At 40.5% G+C, this 21,438-nt stretch overlaps 1 protein-coding gene across 1 annotated transcript; it reads left to right on the top strand.

Annotated features, from left to right (window-relative positions):
• Positions 1–6,566: 6,566 nt before the first annotated feature.
• On the top strand, positions 6,567–18,388 carry LOC117816640 (beta-1,3-N-acetylglucosaminyltransferase lunatic fringe-like). Its single transcript, XM_034689001.1, has 8 exons — positions 6,567–7,070; positions 13,039–13,087; positions 13,888–13,990; positions 14,262–14,415; positions 15,241–15,326; positions 15,413–15,572; positions 15,670–15,755; positions 16,576–18,388. The coding sequence occupies exons 1-8, from the start codon at positions 6,714–6,716 to the stop codon at positions 16,640–16,642; spliced, it is 1,062 nt and encodes a 353-aa protein (XP_034544892.1). The 5' UTR covers positions 6,567–6,713; the 3' UTR covers positions 16,643–18,388.
• The last annotated feature ends 3,050 nt before the right edge of the window (positions 18,389–21,438 follow it).

Here is a 21,438-nt window from a genome sequence, read left to right as displayed (position 1 = left end):
CCACGTCAGTCGGCAAACACCAGCTATTCAATTCTAAACAGCTAACACAGCACATACAGCAAGAAAAAGTGCTCTGTGAATGAGGTAATAAAAGAGAGGTGTAGATCAGGGGAGAGTGGGACAAGTTGAGCGGCAGTGGCTAAGTTGATTGGCCCATTTCTGTGTCCTAATTTGGAGGCTGCATCCTTTGAAGGGCGTATTTAAAGACGGCAGAGAAGGCTGTCCCATTTCAAATGTGGTCAATGAATGTGCCCTACTACTGGGCCACTTCAGATGCATCAGGCGCATCCTTTGTAGTCCAATGTATCACATGATTCTTTGCGCACTAATTCAAACAAGAGGGCGGATACTCAAGCAGCAGAGTAATACACTGTTAGATAAGAGTATTTGGTTGCAACTCTACAGTGAGGTGTACAAATGTTTAAAACACTGGAGCTTTAAGTTTTGAAATTATCTTAAAATTGTAGCGATGGTGGATAAGTTATTTCAGCCAGTTAGCAAGCTAGATACCTGTTGCTCTGTGATTCAGTGGAAGAGCAAGAACAGCTGGTAACAGGAAATCCTTCCGTATAGACCAAACCATTTTATATTAGTTCAGCCTGAGCGTTCTGTGCAGGCTATGAAGGAGCCTTCGTAGGATACAACCCCATGCATTGGGACTATGCTATTGTTTCTATGTGCATGCACACTGATAGAGAGGAGAAGGACAGACAATGTGCAGGGACAACTTTTGGTCTGGTTTACTTGCCTTGCATAATTTAACGCAGTAACTAGATTTCAGTTTTTGTTCTCATATGATGTTAATGAGAATCTCCATTTAATCCTGGGTTGCCTCTGAGGATCCAAGCTTATCACAGCTGTTATCCCCTACAGAGCCCCTTTCATTAATACTTAAAAAGAAAAGTATTTTCTGATTCCAAACCAAAGCTCAAGAGCAGATAGATTAATAGTTTCACCCTCTCTGGTGTCCCCTCCAGCCGTGTAAAGCTTTAATCATTTCCATGATACCCACAAATCTTTGTGTTAGTCTGCGACCTGCGACACATCGAACTCCCCCTCATCCTCCTGATTGCTTCCCCCCCCTCGCCCTCCTCTTTCCCCTGTCTCACCGCTCCATCCTACTCTCCTCTAGATGTGGTCTATGAGCGATCCCTCGCTCTTGAAAGAACAAAGGAGGGAAACATCCTTGTTGTTTGGCAATCACACAGCTCAAGGGTTTCTTTTTCTGAAGGAATAACCACATTGAAATAGCATCTGATCCACCATTAATTTAAACGAGAAGATGAAAGAGACTCAAGAATGTGAGGGTTTCTTTCTTTTTTTGGTCTGTTTGCGCAGCTCCAAGAGTGAGAGGAAACCGGGGGAAAACTCCCAACTGGAGGCTTGGAAAACAGTGACCTTGCACTCTGAATCCTTCAAGTTATTGACGACAAAATTTAACAAGAGGGGAGAAAGCAAAGAGGGAGGGAAAACAAAGAAAGAAAGGAGGAGGAGGTTTGAAAAGAAGAAATCAAGGAGAAGGGGATTAAGCCAGGGAGAAAAACATGGGGATTTGTACAGATGAAAGAGAAGGAGAGGGAGAAACAGTGTGAAGCTCATCCATCCTTGTGTGTTACTGTTGTACAATATCAAACACAGCAAAAGAGGGCCAATATTTAGCCCAGAAATAAGCCCAGTGATGGTGTGATGCTGGAAAAGATGTCAGAAAAGATGAACAGTAAGCAATGAAAAGAAAGTTGAAACTTGTTCAAAGGCAAAAGTTGTTCCTCCACTATTTGCAGACAGAGATTGAATGTTCACAGTTAAACCATATTTGCAATGCTGACATTTTTCATCCTCTACAATGTGCAAAAAAATGCCTAGAGCCTTTTCAACCCAGAAACCATGTCTATATTTCTAAGTTGAAAGCCAGTGTAGCCAACTCTGCAGAACTATGTTCTCAATGTAAACATCAATGGCTGCTCTCTTATAGCTGGGGAGATATTCTACACTATTAAACCAGTTTTCAAAGTCTTTTCTGCAGTATCGATGGCATGGCAATCAAGAAACTATAGCAATCTAATGTTAGAAGCTAGCATACCAGATCAAGCATTAGTCTGCCTGTGTTGTTGAAGCATAAATAAGAACTGATTGCTATTGTTTTTGTTTAACCAAATGAATTGCATTAAATCTTGAGGAACTGCACATTTAGTTTGAAGCCTTGGACAGCTATTCTACCTCTGTCATCAGCCAAAGTACCAGTGAACGTGTTGCCTTCTTCTTCTTCTTCTTCTTCTTCTTCTTCTTCTTCTTCTTCTTCTTCTTTTTCTTTGATGTTTCATGGAAGTTTGCACCCAAGTCGTTGCATTACTGCCACCCTCAAGTGAACATGCACATTACAGCAGTAAGCCTAAATTCTGCTCATACATGATTTCTTAAAACTGCTCCCAACAGGACTCCCTTGAACCTTCTTTCTAACACCACACATATCCTGTAGCGTAATGTTATGATATTTATATGAGAGATAAAATGTGGTGAAATGTATCTGCATGGACCAAAAACTGTATAAGAAGATCGACAGCACAACCGCTCCCCTAAAGTAAAGCCTAGTTTATACTTCTGGGTCGCATTGATGCTGTAGCCTACGCCGTAGGTCTGTTGTAGCACTTTTTCAACACTGAAGCCAACACACATAGCCTGACGTGCAACACCTCCCAAATGTAGCTACTCGCCCTGTGATTGGTCCGCTCAACATTGTATTTCCTGCATTTACAGCACTTCTGGAATGGCCGCACATTGGCCATGCATTTCAACTCCTCTGACGTCTCCTCTCAATTCTTCCATATAACAATTGCTGTATAATAAAGTGCAACATGTATCAGCTCTGAATTAACATATACATTCGGAATCACTGTGAAAAAGCAAGGAGAAAACGTAGCAGGACAGGAAACAGACGACTCGACTATCATAGAGACCACAATGCCCTTAAGCGTCTCGGGGGAGTACTGCAAGGCTACAAGGACACATTAACGCACAACTATGTAGTGCTCACGTCCGCTCCGACCACTGCGGCTTTAAACCAGGCTTAAAGCAACAATGTTTAGAGCTCCCCCTGGTGGCTGGCAGCAGTATAGGTAATAAACACACATCAGGACATTTAGTTCTTATCATGCTGTTTTATGTGCAAGTGTTCCTTTTCTACTTCAGGTCAACCCAAGCATCTGTTCTGTTCTGGTCTGTACCGACTTGGGGGATCTGTGATATTTTATCCGTAAATTTAATGTGTTTTGGTTACAGAAGTGTTGTGATGTCAATTCCACGGCTGCACCAACCAGATTGCTTCTGCAAATGCACCAGTCCAAAAAGCATCGCTGGTGCAATATGTCAGTGCCTTGCCTGTCGTCCATATCTATATACAGTCGATGGCATGGACCAACTGTGGCCTACAGCTGCAAAATGGCTATGAAGAAAACGCACAGTAATTAACTCCATCCACTTTACATCCTTAAAAAGATGCTGAAACTGCACTTAGCTTTTTAAAGCTTGACGCTAAGACCAGACATCAACCTGTTTCCTCTAAATCAAAGTTCAAATACTGGTCCATACTCATTGTGAGAAACCAAAAGCCAAGCAACTTCTTAAAAGGCTATAAATAGAGATTATTCAATCCACGTCAATTCAACTACCACAACATTCTCCAGATACACACTCACACACTCATGTGGCTTCAGCTCACACTGCGGCTGTACTGGTCTGGTTTGAGAGGAAATTAAAGCCATCATCGAGAGGGGAACTTGTGTGAGAGTGTGAGAGTGCATGTGCAGTTCAGCTGTTGTTCTCTACAGGATCTCCAGTAGGATGAAAGTATAGGTTAAGAGGTTTTCATGACAAAGACAGACAGGAGAGGGCAGACAGACAGAGAGGGGAATAATGAGGGGTCTGGTTTTTCTCTTCTTCTGAGGATTCTTGTAATATGTGTCTGTTTCTTTAAGCTATCAGCAGTCTTTCCTCGTTTTGACTCACAGAGCAGGAAGGCAAACGTGGTGATAAGAAAAGCCACAGTTCACATCCTTTACTACTTCCCACTTCAGTGTATATTTACAGGTTTTATGGTATTTCATATATGTCTCAGGTCCTGACAGTGAAGATCAACCACTCTGCCCACTTTTTTATTTGACTTAAGAGAGTTGTGAGTAGCTTCCATGCTTTGTTGATTCTGGTGACCCCTTTGAATGAAGTGAAGACTGCATTTCCCATGAGCACCATCTCCCCCGACATAAAGATGTGTTCTAGTGGAAGCAAATGAATGTAATACAAATCTTTTTAATACTACTGGTCTTTGTTTAAGACAACTCTTCCTTTTTACAGGATGCCTACCTGTTGTTTATCAGCCTAATTTTTATATAGTTCTTTTTTAAAACTTCACCCTGTACGGTGACCTTGAATTCTAAAAAATGCACCTTTAAATAAAACACATTATTATTATTAATATTATTATTATTATTATTATTATTATTATTATTATTATTATTATTATTATTGTTATTATTATTATTAGTAGTAGTAGTAGTAGAAGTTGTATTATTATTAGTACTATATTATTATTATTATTATTATTATTATTATTATTGTTATTATTGTTAGTAGTAGTAGTAGTATTATTAGTACTATTATATTATTATTATTATTATTATTAGTAGTAGTAGTAGTAGTAGTAGTAGTAGTAGTATTATTAGTACTATTATATTATTATTATTATTATTATTATTATTATTATTATTATTATTGTTATTGTTATTATTATTATTATTATTATTATTATTATTATTATTATTACCTACCTTGTGATTGACAGGTTACCAGCACTGCCAATGGTTGGCATGTATTTCATTGTGAAACTGGGGGATTTACTTTAACGTATCTGTTGGGCTAGAGTTGCTTAATGTTGTCACAATTTCCCCTTTGTGAAAATCCCTGATAGACTTAAAGTTGTGATCTGACGTTTGTAGATTCTCCAAAATGTAATACAACCCTGGCTCTGCTTGAGGGATCGGCACAGATTATACAGCACAGACAAACTGCACATTATTAGAGAGGAAACATTCCTCAGATGGTTGGCTTTTCTGTGTGTATTAGTGTGTGTGAGTGTGTGTTTGTTTAGTTGGCAGGACTACACACAGCCCAATGTCACGGTTGTCTTCAACATCTGTCCTCTTTGAAAATGACCTGCCATGCCTCCATAGAGACAAACTACAGTACATTTCTGTCCAATGAGGAGCCATTCTACTTACATTTCCAGCAACCAGCAACACTTGCCCACACTTATTAGTTTGTCCTGTTTATGCATAAGTACGGTTTTCTGGTTTAAAAAAAATGTCCCTCTTCTTTATTTTAAATGCAACTCACAATGAATCTTTGCCTTAAAAAAACTAACAAAAAGGCTGATTGCTGTTGAACCTCTTCTGTCACCCTCCCTGCAGTAGGGTGATAGGAATCTAAAACAAGCAGTTGTGGACAGTAACAGAGTAAATTTACTTGAGTACAGTACTTAAGTACATTTTTTTAATTATCTGTACTTTACTTGAGTATTATTTTTTGGGGAAACGTATTACTCTTACTCCACTACATTCAGAAGACAAATATTGTACTTTTTACTCCACTACATTTCTATCAGTGCTCTAGTTACTCACTACTTTTGCTTTGAAGTCAGCTCATGAATTTCCTTCTCTTTTCTGAAATCTGATCCCTAAGACAGTAAAATGTGTTTGTGTAGTTCTGTTTGTCTCAGTGGTTTAGACATACCTGTATATTGTGTGTCTCCACGGTTGAACGTGGAGCAAACACAGAGCAACTTTCACTCAGATCAGACAGTTCATTTAGAGGTGGTAATGATGGATATAATTCTGCACCTGAGCACCCATGGCCATATCTTCAGCCCGTGTTAGAGGTTTTTGAAATGAAGAATGATACGTATCGTTTGAAATGTTCTCCCTGTTTCCCACTCTGCCCAAACAAACAAACATTCACAGTCCAACCTGAGAAAGCGTGTTGAGCTACGTAACATTTGTTTCATTCCAGATGAACATTTCAAACTAAGCTGTCTGTGCTTGGAGTAACTTAAGTAACTTAGTTTCTGTTTTTATTCCATTGTATAGTTTTTACAGATTTCAAGTAATGGTTTCTAAATAAACATGATGTGACAGAATGTACACCTATGCAATCTTGACTGGTCTTGTGTATGTTCAAAATACAACGCTTTGAGATTTTTTAAGAAGTACTTTGAATACTGAAGTATTTTTAAAAGTAAGTACTTCAGGACTTTAACTCAAGTAATAATCTGACAGAGAAACTTTCACTTTTATTGGAGTAATATTTGACCTGGAGGACCTATACTTTGACTTAAGTAATGAAACTATGTACTTTGTCCACCACTGTTCACAAACAACTTAACTCCTCACAAGTTTTCTTCTCAGCTTTTAATGCAGAGGCTTCTCCGGCTCATTACTTCTAAGACCCGCCCTCAAAACGCGCCCAGGCCTCTTATTGGTTAAACAATGCACCGCTCCGCCCCCTGAAGGAGTTTCTAACTTCACAGTGATAATAAACACAGGAGTCCAACAGTGAGAGGTCGTCCTCTATAGTGTGAGAACTGAGGGGATGCAGAGAGCCGAGGCAGACAGCTTCTCAGACTTGGGTTCCTGAATCATAGCGCATAGTCTCTCCCTCACCTCACAATGTGGAAACCCTCGTCCACCTTCAGCTCAGCCGCAGAGCCGCGCGCTGCTGCCGCCGCGGTCACCTGCCTGCTCGTCACCGGGATGCTGGTCGTCACGGTCGGACACCCGAGCAGCGCTGACCCGGCGGAGCATGCAGCTGCAGCGGCAAGCGGGAGAGCTTTCTCGGCGTACTTCAGGAAGCTGGCCCGGGAGAAGAGGGCGATAAGCAGCCCCCCGAGGAGGAGCCTTCCCTCCGGGCCTGTGGAGCCTCTCACCCCAGAGGACGTGTTCATAGCGGTAAAAAGCACCGGGAGATACCACCGGCAGAGGCTGGAGCTGCTGCTGGATACCTGGATCTCCAGAAACATGCAACAGGTGAGAAAGTGTTATTTGAGGATACACCAACAGCTCCTTCATTATCTGTCTTTTTGCAAATTACTGTATTTGCACACACACACCTGCACACTGTACATTCTCCACTGCCAAATACTGTTTAAACTGTTATGTATATTATTTTTTCTATTTCTATAAAGCTTTATAATTTATCCTATTTTACATTTTATACAGTTTATTTGTGTATATGTTTAGAGTTATACGTTTAATTTTATTGTTTATTTTCTTATAGTTAAATACTTTACTTTAGACTATTTCTTTTTTAGGCATCTGGAGGACTGTTCCTTAAAAATTTCACTGTTACACCATAACAATGACTATAAAGATATCTTATCTTATCTTTCCTTACATGATAACATACTGAGATATTAAGTGTAAACCTAAAAATGATTAAATGGGCTAAATATATTTGTTTTTATATGCACACAGATATTTCCAGACTTCTATAAAGCCTTCTGTGTAGTGTGTAAATATAGGTACACATGTAGAATACTGTGAATCTGACAGTAAATTTGTTACAAACTTGTCCTACATATTGTATTATATGATATAGGCTACCAGGTGGAAAAGGGTTAAATAACAAAAATATTGTTCCATTAGGCCTATGTAAGACCAGGGCTTATATTCTGATATCAGATCAGCTCAAGTTTTCATTTGTTCCCCTTTAAACGTATCATGAAAAGTAAGAGTCACTCATGCCCTGCTACAATGATCTCTAAAAACAAAGCTTAATGCTTCATTTTTTAGTCACTAGGTCTTCACTGGTCGCCAAAGTCTTGAAATTTGTGCTTTAGTGTTCCTCTTGGTCACATATTCAGGGGATAAACAGGCTTTCAGTGGGTACTTGAATTTACATGTAAATCAATGTGACCTTGTGTTGTGTTTATGTGATTAATGGGCTGTATGAAGGTAAATTTATCCCTATCAAGCAAAGCCTGATAATCTAAGATTATACTAAAATGCATGGCCTTGTAAATACTTCCTGTATCAGAGGAAGTGTTGGTCCCTGATCTCCTGCTGCAATTGCAATCAAGCTATAAACCCCCTGAAATGTGATCTGCCTCTTTGATCTCTCTGACCAGTGAATTGTAAAACACAGATAGAGGCCTTTTGTAATGCATGAGAGGGAGATCTGAGGGCTAACAGGCCGACCACACTGCTGCTAATGTGTTGACATAATCCCACCAACAGGGGACATGTAGAGAGGAAGGACTCAGACGGATGAATCAATCTGTTTTTTATTACGAGGTCTCAATAAGATGCAGATTTTTCTGTAAAAAAAAAATGCAAAGACAGCAGAACAATTGTTCAGAGGGAGTCTTAAGAGGAAGACTTGCTTTTGTCTGCAATGAAAAAAAACTCCAGACATCATAAAATTTCAGATTTCAGCATAATGAAATAAGACAGAAAGAAGAGGAGAAAATCAATTCCAAAGTACTTTTCAATCTTGGATATTGAAATAAATAAAACACAAGGACAACTTAAAAGTTCATGTACTAAAAGTTAATCTCTCCACTACTGTTCCTCCTTAGCAGCTAAAATAGTATTTGTTTTTCCACCACAAGAGGAATAAGGCAGCTGTACTTACTTGTGATGTCTTGTACATGTACTATAAGTGCACACTAATACCTCATGAAATATAATGTTACAGCAACCCTGTAATTTATCTCTAAAAGCAGCCATCCTTTGGTCTGAGCATGTGCACTGTTGACACTGCTTACATTGGAGGAAGATGTTGGTGGTGTCTTGCTTAAGATTTCACCCCGAAGGCTCTTATATACTGCCATGCTAAGGCTGAATGTTAATACCTGTTATGCCTCGCCTGCAGTGTGTAATGCACAGAGGTGTTATAATGGGGCAAAGTCATTCCGCCTCTGATCCTCTAATGGAGGTAGTAACTGAGGTGGAAAGGGGAGACAAGTAACTGCTGAGTGGGCACCGTGGTGTGTATGTGCCATAGACTGTATAATATATGGACATAGTCTATCAATCAATCAATCTTTATTTATATAGCGCCAAATCACAACAAATGTTATCTCAAGACTCTTTACAAACAGAGCAGGTCTAGACGTTGTTCTGTTATACTATGAACGAAGACCCAACATCAAGACAGGATAAGATCCAGTCCCATAATACAGACGAGACTCAGTCCGATCTCATCTTAATCCACCGTGAGCAGAGCAATTTGCAGCATTTAGCAAGTTACAGCGGCAATGATAAATTTTCTTTAACAGGCAGAAACCTCCAGCAGGACCAGACTTGTGTTAGACAGTCATCTGCCTCGACTGAGTTGGGGTTTGTAAAGGGACCATGTTGGAGGGTAGGTGTCAGATGAGGCGATAATGGACATGCTGCCCAAAGAAAGAAAGAAAGAAAGAAAGAAAGACAGACAGACAGACAGACAGACAGACAGACAGACAGACAGACAGACAGACAGACAGACAGATGGACAGATGGACAGAGATACAGAAAGAATGAAAGAATGAAAGAAAGACAAGACATTTTTACCCTCAAAACTTGGGTGCCAAAATCAAAACAACAAAAAGTTCCACCACTTCCCAGAGTCCAGGGTGCTGCCTTCTAGTGGTCTCTCTTCCTCTGAATGACTCTGTATATTTAGTTAATGACCACAGTAGATAATAATCTGCTAAATCTCCTCCTGCTGCTGATCATGTAAGAAACCGTCTATTCCCAAGTCCTCTCAACGCCAGACATGTGATCCGGAGCAGCTGCAACATGACTTCTGGATTTGAGGGAGAGATGTTAAGCACAGAGAGAGGCAGATGAATATTTGAGATCAAACAGTATTTAAGACAGTATTTTGGTTTGATTCCCTTCAGAGAGTGAGTCAAAGATGGATCTGTTGCTCTGAAACACATGGGTCTGTGGTAAGCTGCACCCAGCGGCTTCAAAGCTCCTAATCGAATACAGACATGAGTGTGGAGCGGACAGCGGTCGCTCTCATTCCCGTTTCAACCCAGGACTCATCTGCTGCTACACACATACACACACTCAAACACACACACTGTTGACATGAAAGCATAGGTTATGTTGGGGGAATCAGCTGAAGCATGTGTGTGTTTGTGTGACGCATTCCTGCATCTGCTCTCACGGTCAGGTGTGTGTAACTCTACCTGTTTCCCAGACACACCTCTATGCTATAAGACTGCTGAGTAATGGAAACGCAGTGACACACACGTTCTCACAGTGTTACCTTCGCAAACACACATGCCCTGGGAACTCAACAGATTTCTCATGGGAAGTTAAAAATGTGTCTGATCACAAGAGTAAACACACACACACAGACACACACACAGACACACAGAGACACACACACAGACAGACACACTTTCTCCTGCCCTGATTGTTGTTGTTGTTGCCGCCGTTTCCTGTGCCATAAAGCTCAACTCCTTGAGATCTACTGGCCCACTAACCCACCCCCAAATCCACATTTTCTCTTCACAGTACCCCACCCCCCCTACCCTACTAACACACATGCGCATGTACACACACACTCACTCTCTCTCACACGCGCACACACACACACACACACACACACACACACACACACACACACACACACACACACACACACACACACACACACACACACACACACACACACAGCCCTCTAAAACACAGACACACTCAAACAAGAAGCTGACTTCTCTCTGGAGGCTTAAGAGGCTCGAGAGGAAAAAAAAAGACTGACAGAAAGTCACAGCTGGCTGGACTCTCTCTCTCTCTTTCTCTCTCTCCCTCGCTCTCTCTCTCTACCACAGCTCGCACATGGTCCAAAGATTTATGATTGATTTTTTTTCTGCTTGGCAGGGAGGTTGCAAAGTGGAAGCATCAGGGGAGTGTGTTCGGTGAAGTCAGAGAGTGTTGGGACATATTTCTACTTCTCTGTACTCCAGCACGTCAAATCACAAATGTAAAGATGACTGTGAGAGTACAGGACAGACATTTATCTATAATGTGAGGCTTAAAAACACTTTGCAAAAACAGCAGGTCTACATGGTTCTCTTTGTTATCGTATTTACAGACCCACAATGAATCCAGAGTCTTTTACAGTGAAGACCAAGAGACAGTAAATTAGCAGATGTTTGGCATCTTTTCGCTGATCTTCAGCCAGTCTGTACTGCAGCAAACTACTGAGTACTGATCTGCTAACACTTCAATGACTTTTGTGCAATAATCAACTTAAAATACTGTAGTTCAATGTGAAAGCATTGTCCAAATCATCTTTGAGGTATGTTGACACATATTAGCTAATTGATACGCCTTAAACCAATTTTTGCTCTTATTTTGAAAGGGTTTGGGAGTCATATGTTATATAAATATGGTAAACTTGCCACATTTGACATCCTGTGCTGGTTAGACATTGCTCTAGTTGAGTTGTTATGAGCAACTTAAAGGTAGAAATGGGAATATTAGCATAACCTAGGTGATGGTGGCCTTGGAGGATCAGAAGCTCTCCTGGAAATGTAAATTAGTTATTCAACAATATGTCATGTTACCGTCAGACAAAAGACTAAGACATGTTACGAAACATTCGAAGCCTTGGCGTGGACTTTGCCTAATGGTTAAGTTGCGCCCGTCTCAAATCCAGCCTGTAGCCTCTTTCCCGCATGTCATTCCCTCACTCTCTCCCTGTTTCCTACATTATTCACTGTCCTCTCCCTCTATAGTAAAGGTGTAAAAGCCCAAAGAATACAACTTTAGAAAACATTAGAAGCTGTTGGCATAACGGTAAAAATATGATGGTGGTTAATAATGGCACAGCCATGAAGAGACCCGCTCCATATGTAAATAAACATGCTTATTCTAAGCTTTAAAAAAGGATACTTTAGTTTCATATAGGTGATTTTTACACACATTTGATCATACTTGTAAATATTATATCCCATTTCCACCAAATCTGTTCTGCACCTTTAAACCTGACACATCCTTTGCACAACTTTATCTCCATTTATAAGATCAACTTACTGTGAAACTGTGCCGCACTACTAGATACAATCTGTCATGATCTGTTCTTGTTTACATTCGGGTAGAAGAGCATTTCAGCATATCAGCCGAAGCTACAGACCCAACTAGTGGCATGTGGTGGCACTGCAGGTTAGACACAACATATGACCTGCTTTTAAGTCTGTTTCAACCTCCAATCTTCAAGATCATTTTTTCCAGCCATCATCTTTTCTTGTTGCTTGCTGTGTGAGACTTTTGTCTCCACTGGGGTCCACAGCAAAGGAGAGTTCTCAGTTGGACTCTGATTGTGTGGCTGATTTGATCAGAAAAGTTTGACTGTTTAGTGAATAAAAACCCTCTTTGAATACTTTGTCTAAATGTCTATAATCATATGTTATCAGAACAGAAAACACAGGTTCTTTCCTGCTGTTTAAACCCGCTTTGAATCCAAACAGCCTCTAATTGAAGCTCCTCTTCAGCAGTTCAACCTCATTGTCTTTGTTTCAGTTCTATTGTCCTGCAGCTAACACAATATTTACAGACTGCTCTGCATGTGCACTCGGGGTGTGTGCTCACTTCCTGTGGAAAGTTTAGGGGTCTACATGGCTTCCTGAGTGCGCAGTGACCCTCAACCCCATCACTCATCGCATAAACACTCATGCACACACACACGCACAAACACACACACACACATGCATACACACAGCTGCTTGGCTGTTGATGGACAGGAGGCTAACCTTTGTCTTGGCCTAAATCCATATTAAGCATCTCTGACTGCTGCTGCTCGTCATGTTGTTGTACGAAGGTGTGGTTGTGTTGTGAGGAAACAGATGGAGCCTCACCTGAGATCACAAACCATCACCTGCGATCAAAGACAGACGAAAAATAAGAGCTTCTGTGTGCTGGTGTTTTTGTTCTCCTGCTGGTCGCCACAGGCTGCTGGAATAACATGAACTGTGTGTGTGTGTGTGTTTTTCCACAGACGTACGTGTTCACAGACGGAGAGGACGAGTGGCTGAGGAAAAGGATGGGTAAGCTGCATGCACACACACACACACCCAGGCACACACACACATACACACCCAGGCACACACAGATATTTTGCTGAGTAGCCACAGTGTTATCTGCAGTCTGTGAGCAGGAAAGCAGGAACAAAGCTGCTGACTTGGCAATACTGTTTCCATCAAGTGCAGGAAGTCACTTGAGTTTAATCAACAGTGTTCCTCATCTCACTCAAGCAATTGTTTTACTTTCAATGAGGTATTCTTCTCACTATCGTACACATTGTACAACTTGATACATGGATAAGTTATGAATGTGTTATCAGGCAGCAGCTATTTAAAGCTCCTGTAAGGAGCTTTAGGTTGAGGTTGATTTTGGCGACCCCCTGTTGACAAAGAGGTACCTCTTGTCTCTGCAGATTGACCTCCTCCTGCTTCCTTTTCACAGTAAATGTATTTCTCATTGAGAATCTTTTCTGTGGAAAATGTATAAAAAGCTATTTCAGCAGTCGGCTGTTAGCTGCCTTGTCTGAAACCTGCCCTGCAGCAGCGTTTCAGACATTAAAGTTACAAAAGAGGAACAATCAATCTTGTTGTAACTTGTAAGTGGTCAACTTTGCTTTTGTAGATCAAAAAGAGACATTAATGTTAGTTCCAGTCTGTTTCATAACTAATAAAGAACTCACAGGAGCTTTCATTTTCCACATTTTAAACCACTTTCCTGATTACAATGTTTTTTCACAACATCATGATTTTTCTGTTTCAGAATGATTTTGCTGTTAAGATATTGGTTATTGATTTTTTTTTTTGTGTGTGTCATTGATTTCTAGGAGCTCACCTCATCAACACCAACTGTTCAGCAGCCCACAGTCGTCAGGCCCTCTCCTGTAAAATGGCTCTGGAATATGATGCCTTCATGAACTCCGGCAAAAAGTAAGATGTGCTCCACAGCTGATGCTTTACAGCACAGTTTCAGGAGCAGGAGCACTACTCATCAAGCTCTTATGGCATCCTTATGAAGTCAGACCTTTCCCTCTCCCGTTCCAACATTTTATAATCACTATTCCAGCATGATAAATAAATAATTCTCAAACTTCGTCTGGTTGATGGTGTGGTCCCTGCTGATGAAACACTGTTAAACACACTTGTCTGACTGACACACAAAAGCAGCATTTTTACTAACTTTCAGCGTTGTGTGTTACAGGTGGTTCTGTCACGTGGATGATGATAACTACCTGAACGTCGGCTCCCTGCTCAAGCTCTTGTCTCAGTACAGTCACACTCAGGATGTCTACATCGGTCGGCCCAGCCTCGAGAGACCAATAGAGGCCACAGAGAGACTTGACACCGCTGAAACGGTACTTTGATGAACTTTAATTAACTTCACATTGACAGGTTTGAGAAAAGGACAGAGCCACCATGATGTTATCTATTGGGGTGAAGCAACAAACTTTGGGTTGCGCTGGTCAGAGGAGAGGGGGTATTAAGTGCTTTAAGTTAGCTTAGCTCAAAGCCAGGTACACCCCAATGAGAGAACTAACGTATATATACTATATATAATAATGATATTGAGTTTTACTCATCTGTCCAGTAGTTGTAAGATTAAATCTCCAGAATGCTCAGATAAGTGCAGAGACTTGTAGATGAGGTGGTGGCTAGCAGACAGTTATCAGTGTCCACCCATTGCTTATAAAGGAAGCAACAACCCTTATTACACAGCTGTCATGATGAGAAATCACATCTAGAAACCAAATCTGTCATTTGTACCTAGTGGTTAATTTGCTACTATTGCTACTCTTAAGTGAGGCATGTTTGCATGGACGTCTATCAGGGATTGACTCACTTTTGGAGCCAGCCTCAAGTGGCCGATCAAGGAACTGCAACTATTTATACCACTTATTATGACTTACCATCATTATTCAGTCTCTGCGGTAGCCCCTTTAATCTGATCCACCGGCAGCAGCTCACACAATTTCACCCTGACAATTAAAAACAAATCTTAGCACAGTTAAGAGAGTCTTCATGTTCCTTGCATGGCGCAGCTTCACATCTTTGTTTATCTGCTCCTCACTAGATAATGTTTCCTAACAGGCCGAGGAGAGTCTTGCTTTGTTTTTTTTTCTGAGTCTTAGCTACCCAGAGTGAGACCTCTGTTTTTAATCTCTTTGTTTGTTTGTGTACAGAGGCAGGTACGTTTTTGGTTCGCCACAGGAGGAGCAGGATTCTGTCTGAGCCACGGACTCGCCCTCAAGATGAGACCCTGGGCTAGGTAAATCTTCACTGAGAAAGGTCTTATATAAATTAAACTCCATGATGAATCTTCATTTTATTAAATCTCTTCTTCTTTCTGTGTAGTGATGGCACTTTCATGGCGACAGCTGAGCACATACACCTCCCTGATGACTGCACTGTTGGCTACATCGTGGAGGCTTTGCTTGGCGTGAGCCTCATCCGCTCAGCGCTCTTCCACTCCCACCTGGAGAACCTGGGGCTGGTTTCAGACGTACACAGCCAGGTACACACACATTTACACACACACACTCGCGTAGCAGACTTATTCGTCCGGCAACTGTTTAAACAACTTTCGTTTTTGTTCTCCCCTCATCCTATAGGTGACGCTCAGTTATGGCACGGTGGAAAACAGTAGAAACAGCGTGAACCTGAAAGGACCCTTTTCAATAAATGACGATCCTACGAGGTAAATATACGAGTTCATGTTGAGTTCTTTTTATTTTGTTCCTCTGCAGTAACACCACGTAAATTGAATCTGGGACTGTTGTTTTAAATATTAATCTACTCTTTGTTTAGTCAGCAAAAGTGAGAAAATGCCCTCCATGATTCCAAATAACCTTTGTTATCTGACTACAATCAGAAACACAAATACGTTCTGATACGCAGGTGAACACAAAAGGTGGCCTTGTGTTTAAATATTTACTGCACAGGGGCATCATTGAGGCGACAAAGTCAAACAATGCCACACAAAGAACAAATAATAATTGAGATCTCATCTCCAGGCTTCCTGACATCAAGGATGTTGATTTTTTATTGCTGCCTCTTCCCTTCTTTCTTTCGCGTTTGCTTTGTCCTCTGCTCTGTTATCGTGTAATTGTGTATTGAATTGAGCTAATTGTCATTACTTGTGTAATTTGCCAATAGACACTGATGGCAGCATGCCACAGGGAGGGGAGAGAGGTAGGATGAGATAAGCTCGTCGACCTATTGGCGTACAGGTTAATTGAAAAAGATTAAAAATCTTTTATACAATCGATAGTACACGCTGTTTGTTTTTTGGGCTGTTCCAGGAAAAGCTTCAGTTGTGTAAAACATGAGCACTACAATCCTCCTTTATGCGAGGGCTCCTTGTTGTGAGTGTTTTACTACTACGACAAGTTTCCTGGCTTTGTTCATTGTGCGTGTGTGAATGTATGCACACGACTAATTGTACTCACAGTCTTATTTTGAAATCCCCAGTGGGCAGCTTCCAGGCATTGTGACACTCATTTCCCTCTCTTTCTCAGGTTCAGGTCAGTTCATTGTCTGCTGTACCCAGACACTCCTTGGTGCCCGAGCTCCTGGCGACTTTAAACTCCCATCCAGAGAGAGACACACAGACTGGTGGAGGGGAAACACTGTCTGCAGAAAACTTCAGATTCTCTCTCATGCTGGAGGAATTCTGTGCAGGCATTGAGGAATCGAGAGAGGTACTCCAGACCTGAAGAATGTCTGAAACAGTTCAGACAAAACTTTTCTTTTCATCCCGCTACAGTCCGTGTCATCTGCTGAATTTTAAGCACAAAGACCAAAGCTCAAAAGTCTTGGATGGGCCAAAGAAGGAGAACAAACTTTGCTGTTCTTCCACTGAGGACAAGAACATTTTAAATTCAACCTGTCCCACAGTGTGATCATATGTCCAACTTACTTTTCCACACTAGATTTCACTAATTTAAAGAATGTCTCCATATTGCTTGCCCATCTGTAAATTCAGCTTGAAAACCATCTTAATGAGAGTTATGTTTGGCCCAGTAAGACACACTGTCTGAAAACCTGTAATGTAATAATAAGAGATACAATGATGGCCTTAAAAAGTAAGGCAAGCTATAATAATCCTCATCATTGCATGTTAACTGTAGGATTATGCTTAATGTGCAGATAAGGGTGTGTGCAGCTGAAGCTATAATGTAGTTGAAGTCAAGCTCAGGCTTAAAGCTACAGTTAGAGCTAACAAGTCCATAATTATATTACCATGCATTCCTCTTCATGCTCCACTGTGGACCTCTTTGAACTTGATTCATGTCCCTGTTATACTAAAGAGAAGTGAAGTCATCAGTTCAGAAACAATAGGAACAATAATTCAATGTGTATCAGGATGATGAAGCAAAAATGAGGAAAGAGGTTATAACAGTGTTATTGAACCCAGACTCCTTCTCTGAAGTTCGATGATGTCATTGTTCAGTATTATCCTTTCTCTATTATAGTAATGACTCAGCACTTTTTTGTTTTATTTCTGCTGTTTGCAATTTTTCAAATGCTAAAAGTTGAAGAAAAAAAAGACAGAAAAATTGGGGAATATTCTCATTTGTCTATCAACAAGACTTGAGAAGATTGATATGCCTCTGGCTAAATGCTAAGTATGCGGTTAGCTAAGATAGCTGAAAACAGCTAGCTGGGCTCTGTTCAAAATAACCCAAAGTACAAACTGTAGGTTTTACTCTTTAGTAAATATTAAACAAACACATTAGTGTTGAGTTTTTAAACACACAGTAGCAGACTTAGTTATCTTCAGACAAAACCAGGCTAGCTGTTTTCTCCTGTCTCCAGTCTTTGAGCTAAGCCCAGCTAAGCTAACCTGCTGCTTGTTCCAGAAATGAGATGGCATCAATTTTCTTATCTTACTTTTGGAGAGATATTATAGTATTTTACAAAAAAATGAAGAAACAATTCATTTTAAAACTGTTGTATTTTGTATTTTAAACCACATAGTGAGGCCACTGTTACAAAATAATCATCTAAAAAGTGAATTTTTGTACATTTAAATGGATTGATTACGACTTAATCCTTCTGAATTTTGAAAAGTTGCACAGAAGCAACATAACAAAGATATTCACTTTTGAGATTTTATCCAGAAATGACTCATGTTGGGTCGTCTTTTATCTTTTTATGCTTTGAAATCAGCTGTTACGACTGAAAGAAGTCAGTTCAATTCTGTCCTTAATTAAATGAATGTATATGATGAAATGTTGATTCTGAAGCAGATATGCTCTATCCAGTATCTGGACTCTGTGTAGACGTCATGATTGGAGTTAATAAAACAGATTTTTGGTCAAAAGTTGACTCAGTGTGTGAGATTGTTTTCTTTTTACATGAGGTTTTTAGGGACACCGCTTTGACCTTTCACATCTGAACTTGTTTATGAACTGTTCCAGTCTGGAGACACACACACACACACACACACACACACACACACACACACACACACACACACACACACACACACACACACACACACACACACACACACACAACACAGCACCCATAAGAAATTCCACAACACACACACACAGACACACACACGCTGAAACAACAGCAGACCTCTTATCTGATCAAGCCTTCCACATGGTCCAGTAGAGATAAGGGCACAACTTTGGCAGACTGCAGGGCTGAGTGTGTGGGTATGTCTTAGCCTACCTTCAAGGAAATATTTCAGCTAAAGACCAGAAAACAAGGGCCCATGCAATCAGGGACAAAATCTGTCACTGATGTATGTGGTGAAGGGTAAACAGCAGCCTAAGTGGTGATTGTGGGATTACTGTGGGGGGTTGGTGTACAGAAACTGAATGTAAATCTTTATAACGTCCCCAAAAGTGTCTTAAGTAAACGTCTGTGTCTGTGTGTTAGTGTTTGTGCATGTTTTACCCACAATAGGGGGACTAATCTCTCATTCAGGAACGAATTGTCGTCCCCGTGTGTGTGCGTGTGTGTGCGTGTGTGTGTGTGTCATGGCATTTTTCCCATTGCGAACTATTGAGATGTTAAACTTTGATGACCATTGGGAGCTCTTACACAATCAGTGACACTCAGGAGTGAAACAGTGAAGCTTTCCTGCTTTTGAGCATAGTGTGACATCTGCTGGCTGCATGAGGTACTGCAAATAAATCTAAATGGCTTTGTCCATTAAAACTCTCTCACTGCTTCTTTTCCTAAGACATTGTTTGGTTGATTTGTTATCTATGTTTTCATGTCCATATAATGTTTTTCTTTTCTTCTATGTGAAAGACAAAAGGTGTTCTCAGTTCAAATTTTCTTTAGGTCAGGCACCCTGTAGAGGTCCCTGGACTACGAGAGTGGCCCAGGACTTCACCATTTAAGTGTTAACATAGCCGGGATTAGTATTCCAGCAATATAGGTCCATCAGAATATTTCATGCATTCTTTTTCTTATATTCACTTTTATAAATAGTTCAGAACAATTTTAAGATTCCTGACCATTTCAGATGTAGATTATACACAAAGGCACACAACAGGCTTATCTAATATGAGACTTTGTAAAGATTATTACAACAGTTCCCAAGTATTTTGACTTTTGACCTCTTACAAAAGGTCATATCTAATTTAGGCACTTTACTGTGTTTCAGTGCTTTTAAAATTTTAATGTAAAGCACATTGAGTTGCCCTCGTGTATGAAATGCGCTATACAAATAAAGTTGCCTTGCCTTGCCTTCAGATTTCAATGAATTGTCCACACTCTAAAATAGTATAATTTCATATATTTTCTTATGAAATGTAACTTTTTGAAATGATGACAACATCATTTCCACTTTATTAATTTATTCCAAATCTTTTACTGAGACTAGTATCCTTTTTTATCATACTGTATGCTGGTATGGACTGGGAAACATTGTGAAGATCATGGGAGAGCAGCAAACTATGCATTGCCAGGGTGACTGTGAGGGCAGACATGGTCTGTATCGATACATCTTACTTTCAGTAGAGTTTCAGCCTCTCCCTTCAGGTCTGCAGTATAAATACCTGAAGACTGGAACAAACAGAGCAAAAACCTAATTTATTCCCATGGCAATAACTTCATTAAACAAGATGCAGTAGCTACCAGGAGTGTAAATGCATGGACCAAGGGATGTGGAATACATATATGGGTATTTGCAGTACACTATTAGTCAATTAATTCATATTAAAGTTGTTGGTGTACATTTGTTGACATGCATTATAAATGCCTGCACGGGCTGGGAGGTTATTTATAAAAGCTGCTTGATGGATGATTGTAGTTATTTTTCTTCATTTATCTGATGTGTTTTCAATATGTTTGAATCTCTGTGCTGTACCACAAGTTGCCTCTCTGAGGACAGTGAAGTTTTCTAAGTCATAGCTTATTTTTTGTATTTTTATATCTTACCGTCCATTACTAATAGACAGAGGAGATTTCTACAAGTATTTTTCCCCCTAGGCGTTACTTTTTAATTTAGCGACTTCAACTTGTAATGAACTGCATCAAGGTTTTTTTTTTTAAACTTCTGCTTATGAAGAAGATATGATCACACCTTTTACCACAGAGTATTAAAACCTTTATAGTTTCTGAGATGCTGCAGGCCCAACAGATTAAAGGTATACGATCAGACGACTGTGTATAGGTTTGCATCCCTGATGACATCCATGTGCACTCTGTGATAGTCTGGAGACCTGTCCTGAGTGTACCTACATTACATTATTATTGTTTACTACAACTTACAGTCATATTATATATCCATATTTACTTATTATATTGCTTAATCTGGAAAACAAATATCTTCAGTGGTTAAGGCCAGCTTCTTCCAGCTGAGACTCATAGCTAAGGTGAAGGCCTATCTCCCTCCCAAGGATTTAGAGAGCGTTGTACATGCCTTTATTACGGCTAGGCTTGACTATTGTAACTCTTTGTATGTGGGCTTAGACATGTCATCTATTCAGCGCCTGCAGCTTTTTCAAAATGCTGCTGCTCGCCTCCTGACTGGCAGGAAAAAGAAGGAGCACATCACACTTGTGCTGCATGCTCTCCACTAGCTCCCAGTCGGTCAGAGGATTGATTTTAAGATAGCGCTTTTAACGTACAAGGCCCTAAATGGATTGGCACCATCCTACTTGGCTGGTCTACTCCATGTTCATAACCCAGCTCGAGCACTGAGGTCAACAAACCAGCTGCTCCTGGATGTGCCTAAAAGTCGCTTTAAAACTCGGGGCGACCGAGCCTTTGCAGCAGTTCTGGAATAGCTTGGCACTCCAATTACGATCGGCCCCCACTGTTGAATGTTTTAAATCTTTGTTGAAGACACATCTCTTCTCTTTGGACTTCTCCTCGTGAAGAGGACAGTAATATCCTGTTATGTTGTTGTT

The sequence above is a fragment of the Notolabrus celidotus genome, chromosome 7, assembly GCF_009762535.1.
Source record: "Notolabrus celidotus isolate fNotCel1 chromosome 7, fNotCel1.pri, whole genome shotgun sequence".
NCBI lineage: Eukaryota > Metazoa > Chordata > Actinopteri > Labriformes > Labridae > Notolabrus > Notolabrus celidotus.
The sequence above is the reverse complement of the archived record's forward strand: the minus strand, read 5'-3'. Positions and strand labels throughout refer to the sequence as shown.

Bases quoted from the DNA above. Each gene is read 5' to 3' on its own strand.
- LOC117816640 (XM_034689001.1), top strand. From the start codon at position 6,714: ATGTGGAAACCCTCGTCCACCTTCAGCTCAGCCGCAGAGCCGCGCGCT. The intron at 14,416-15,240 runs GTACTTTGATGA...GTTTGTGTACAG, and splicing joins GACTTGACACCGCTGAAACG to AGGCAGGTACGTTTTTGGTT. The intron at 15,573-15,669 runs GTACACACACAT...CTCATCCTATAG, and splicing joins TTTCAGACGTACACAGCCAG to GTGACGCTCAGTTATGGCAC.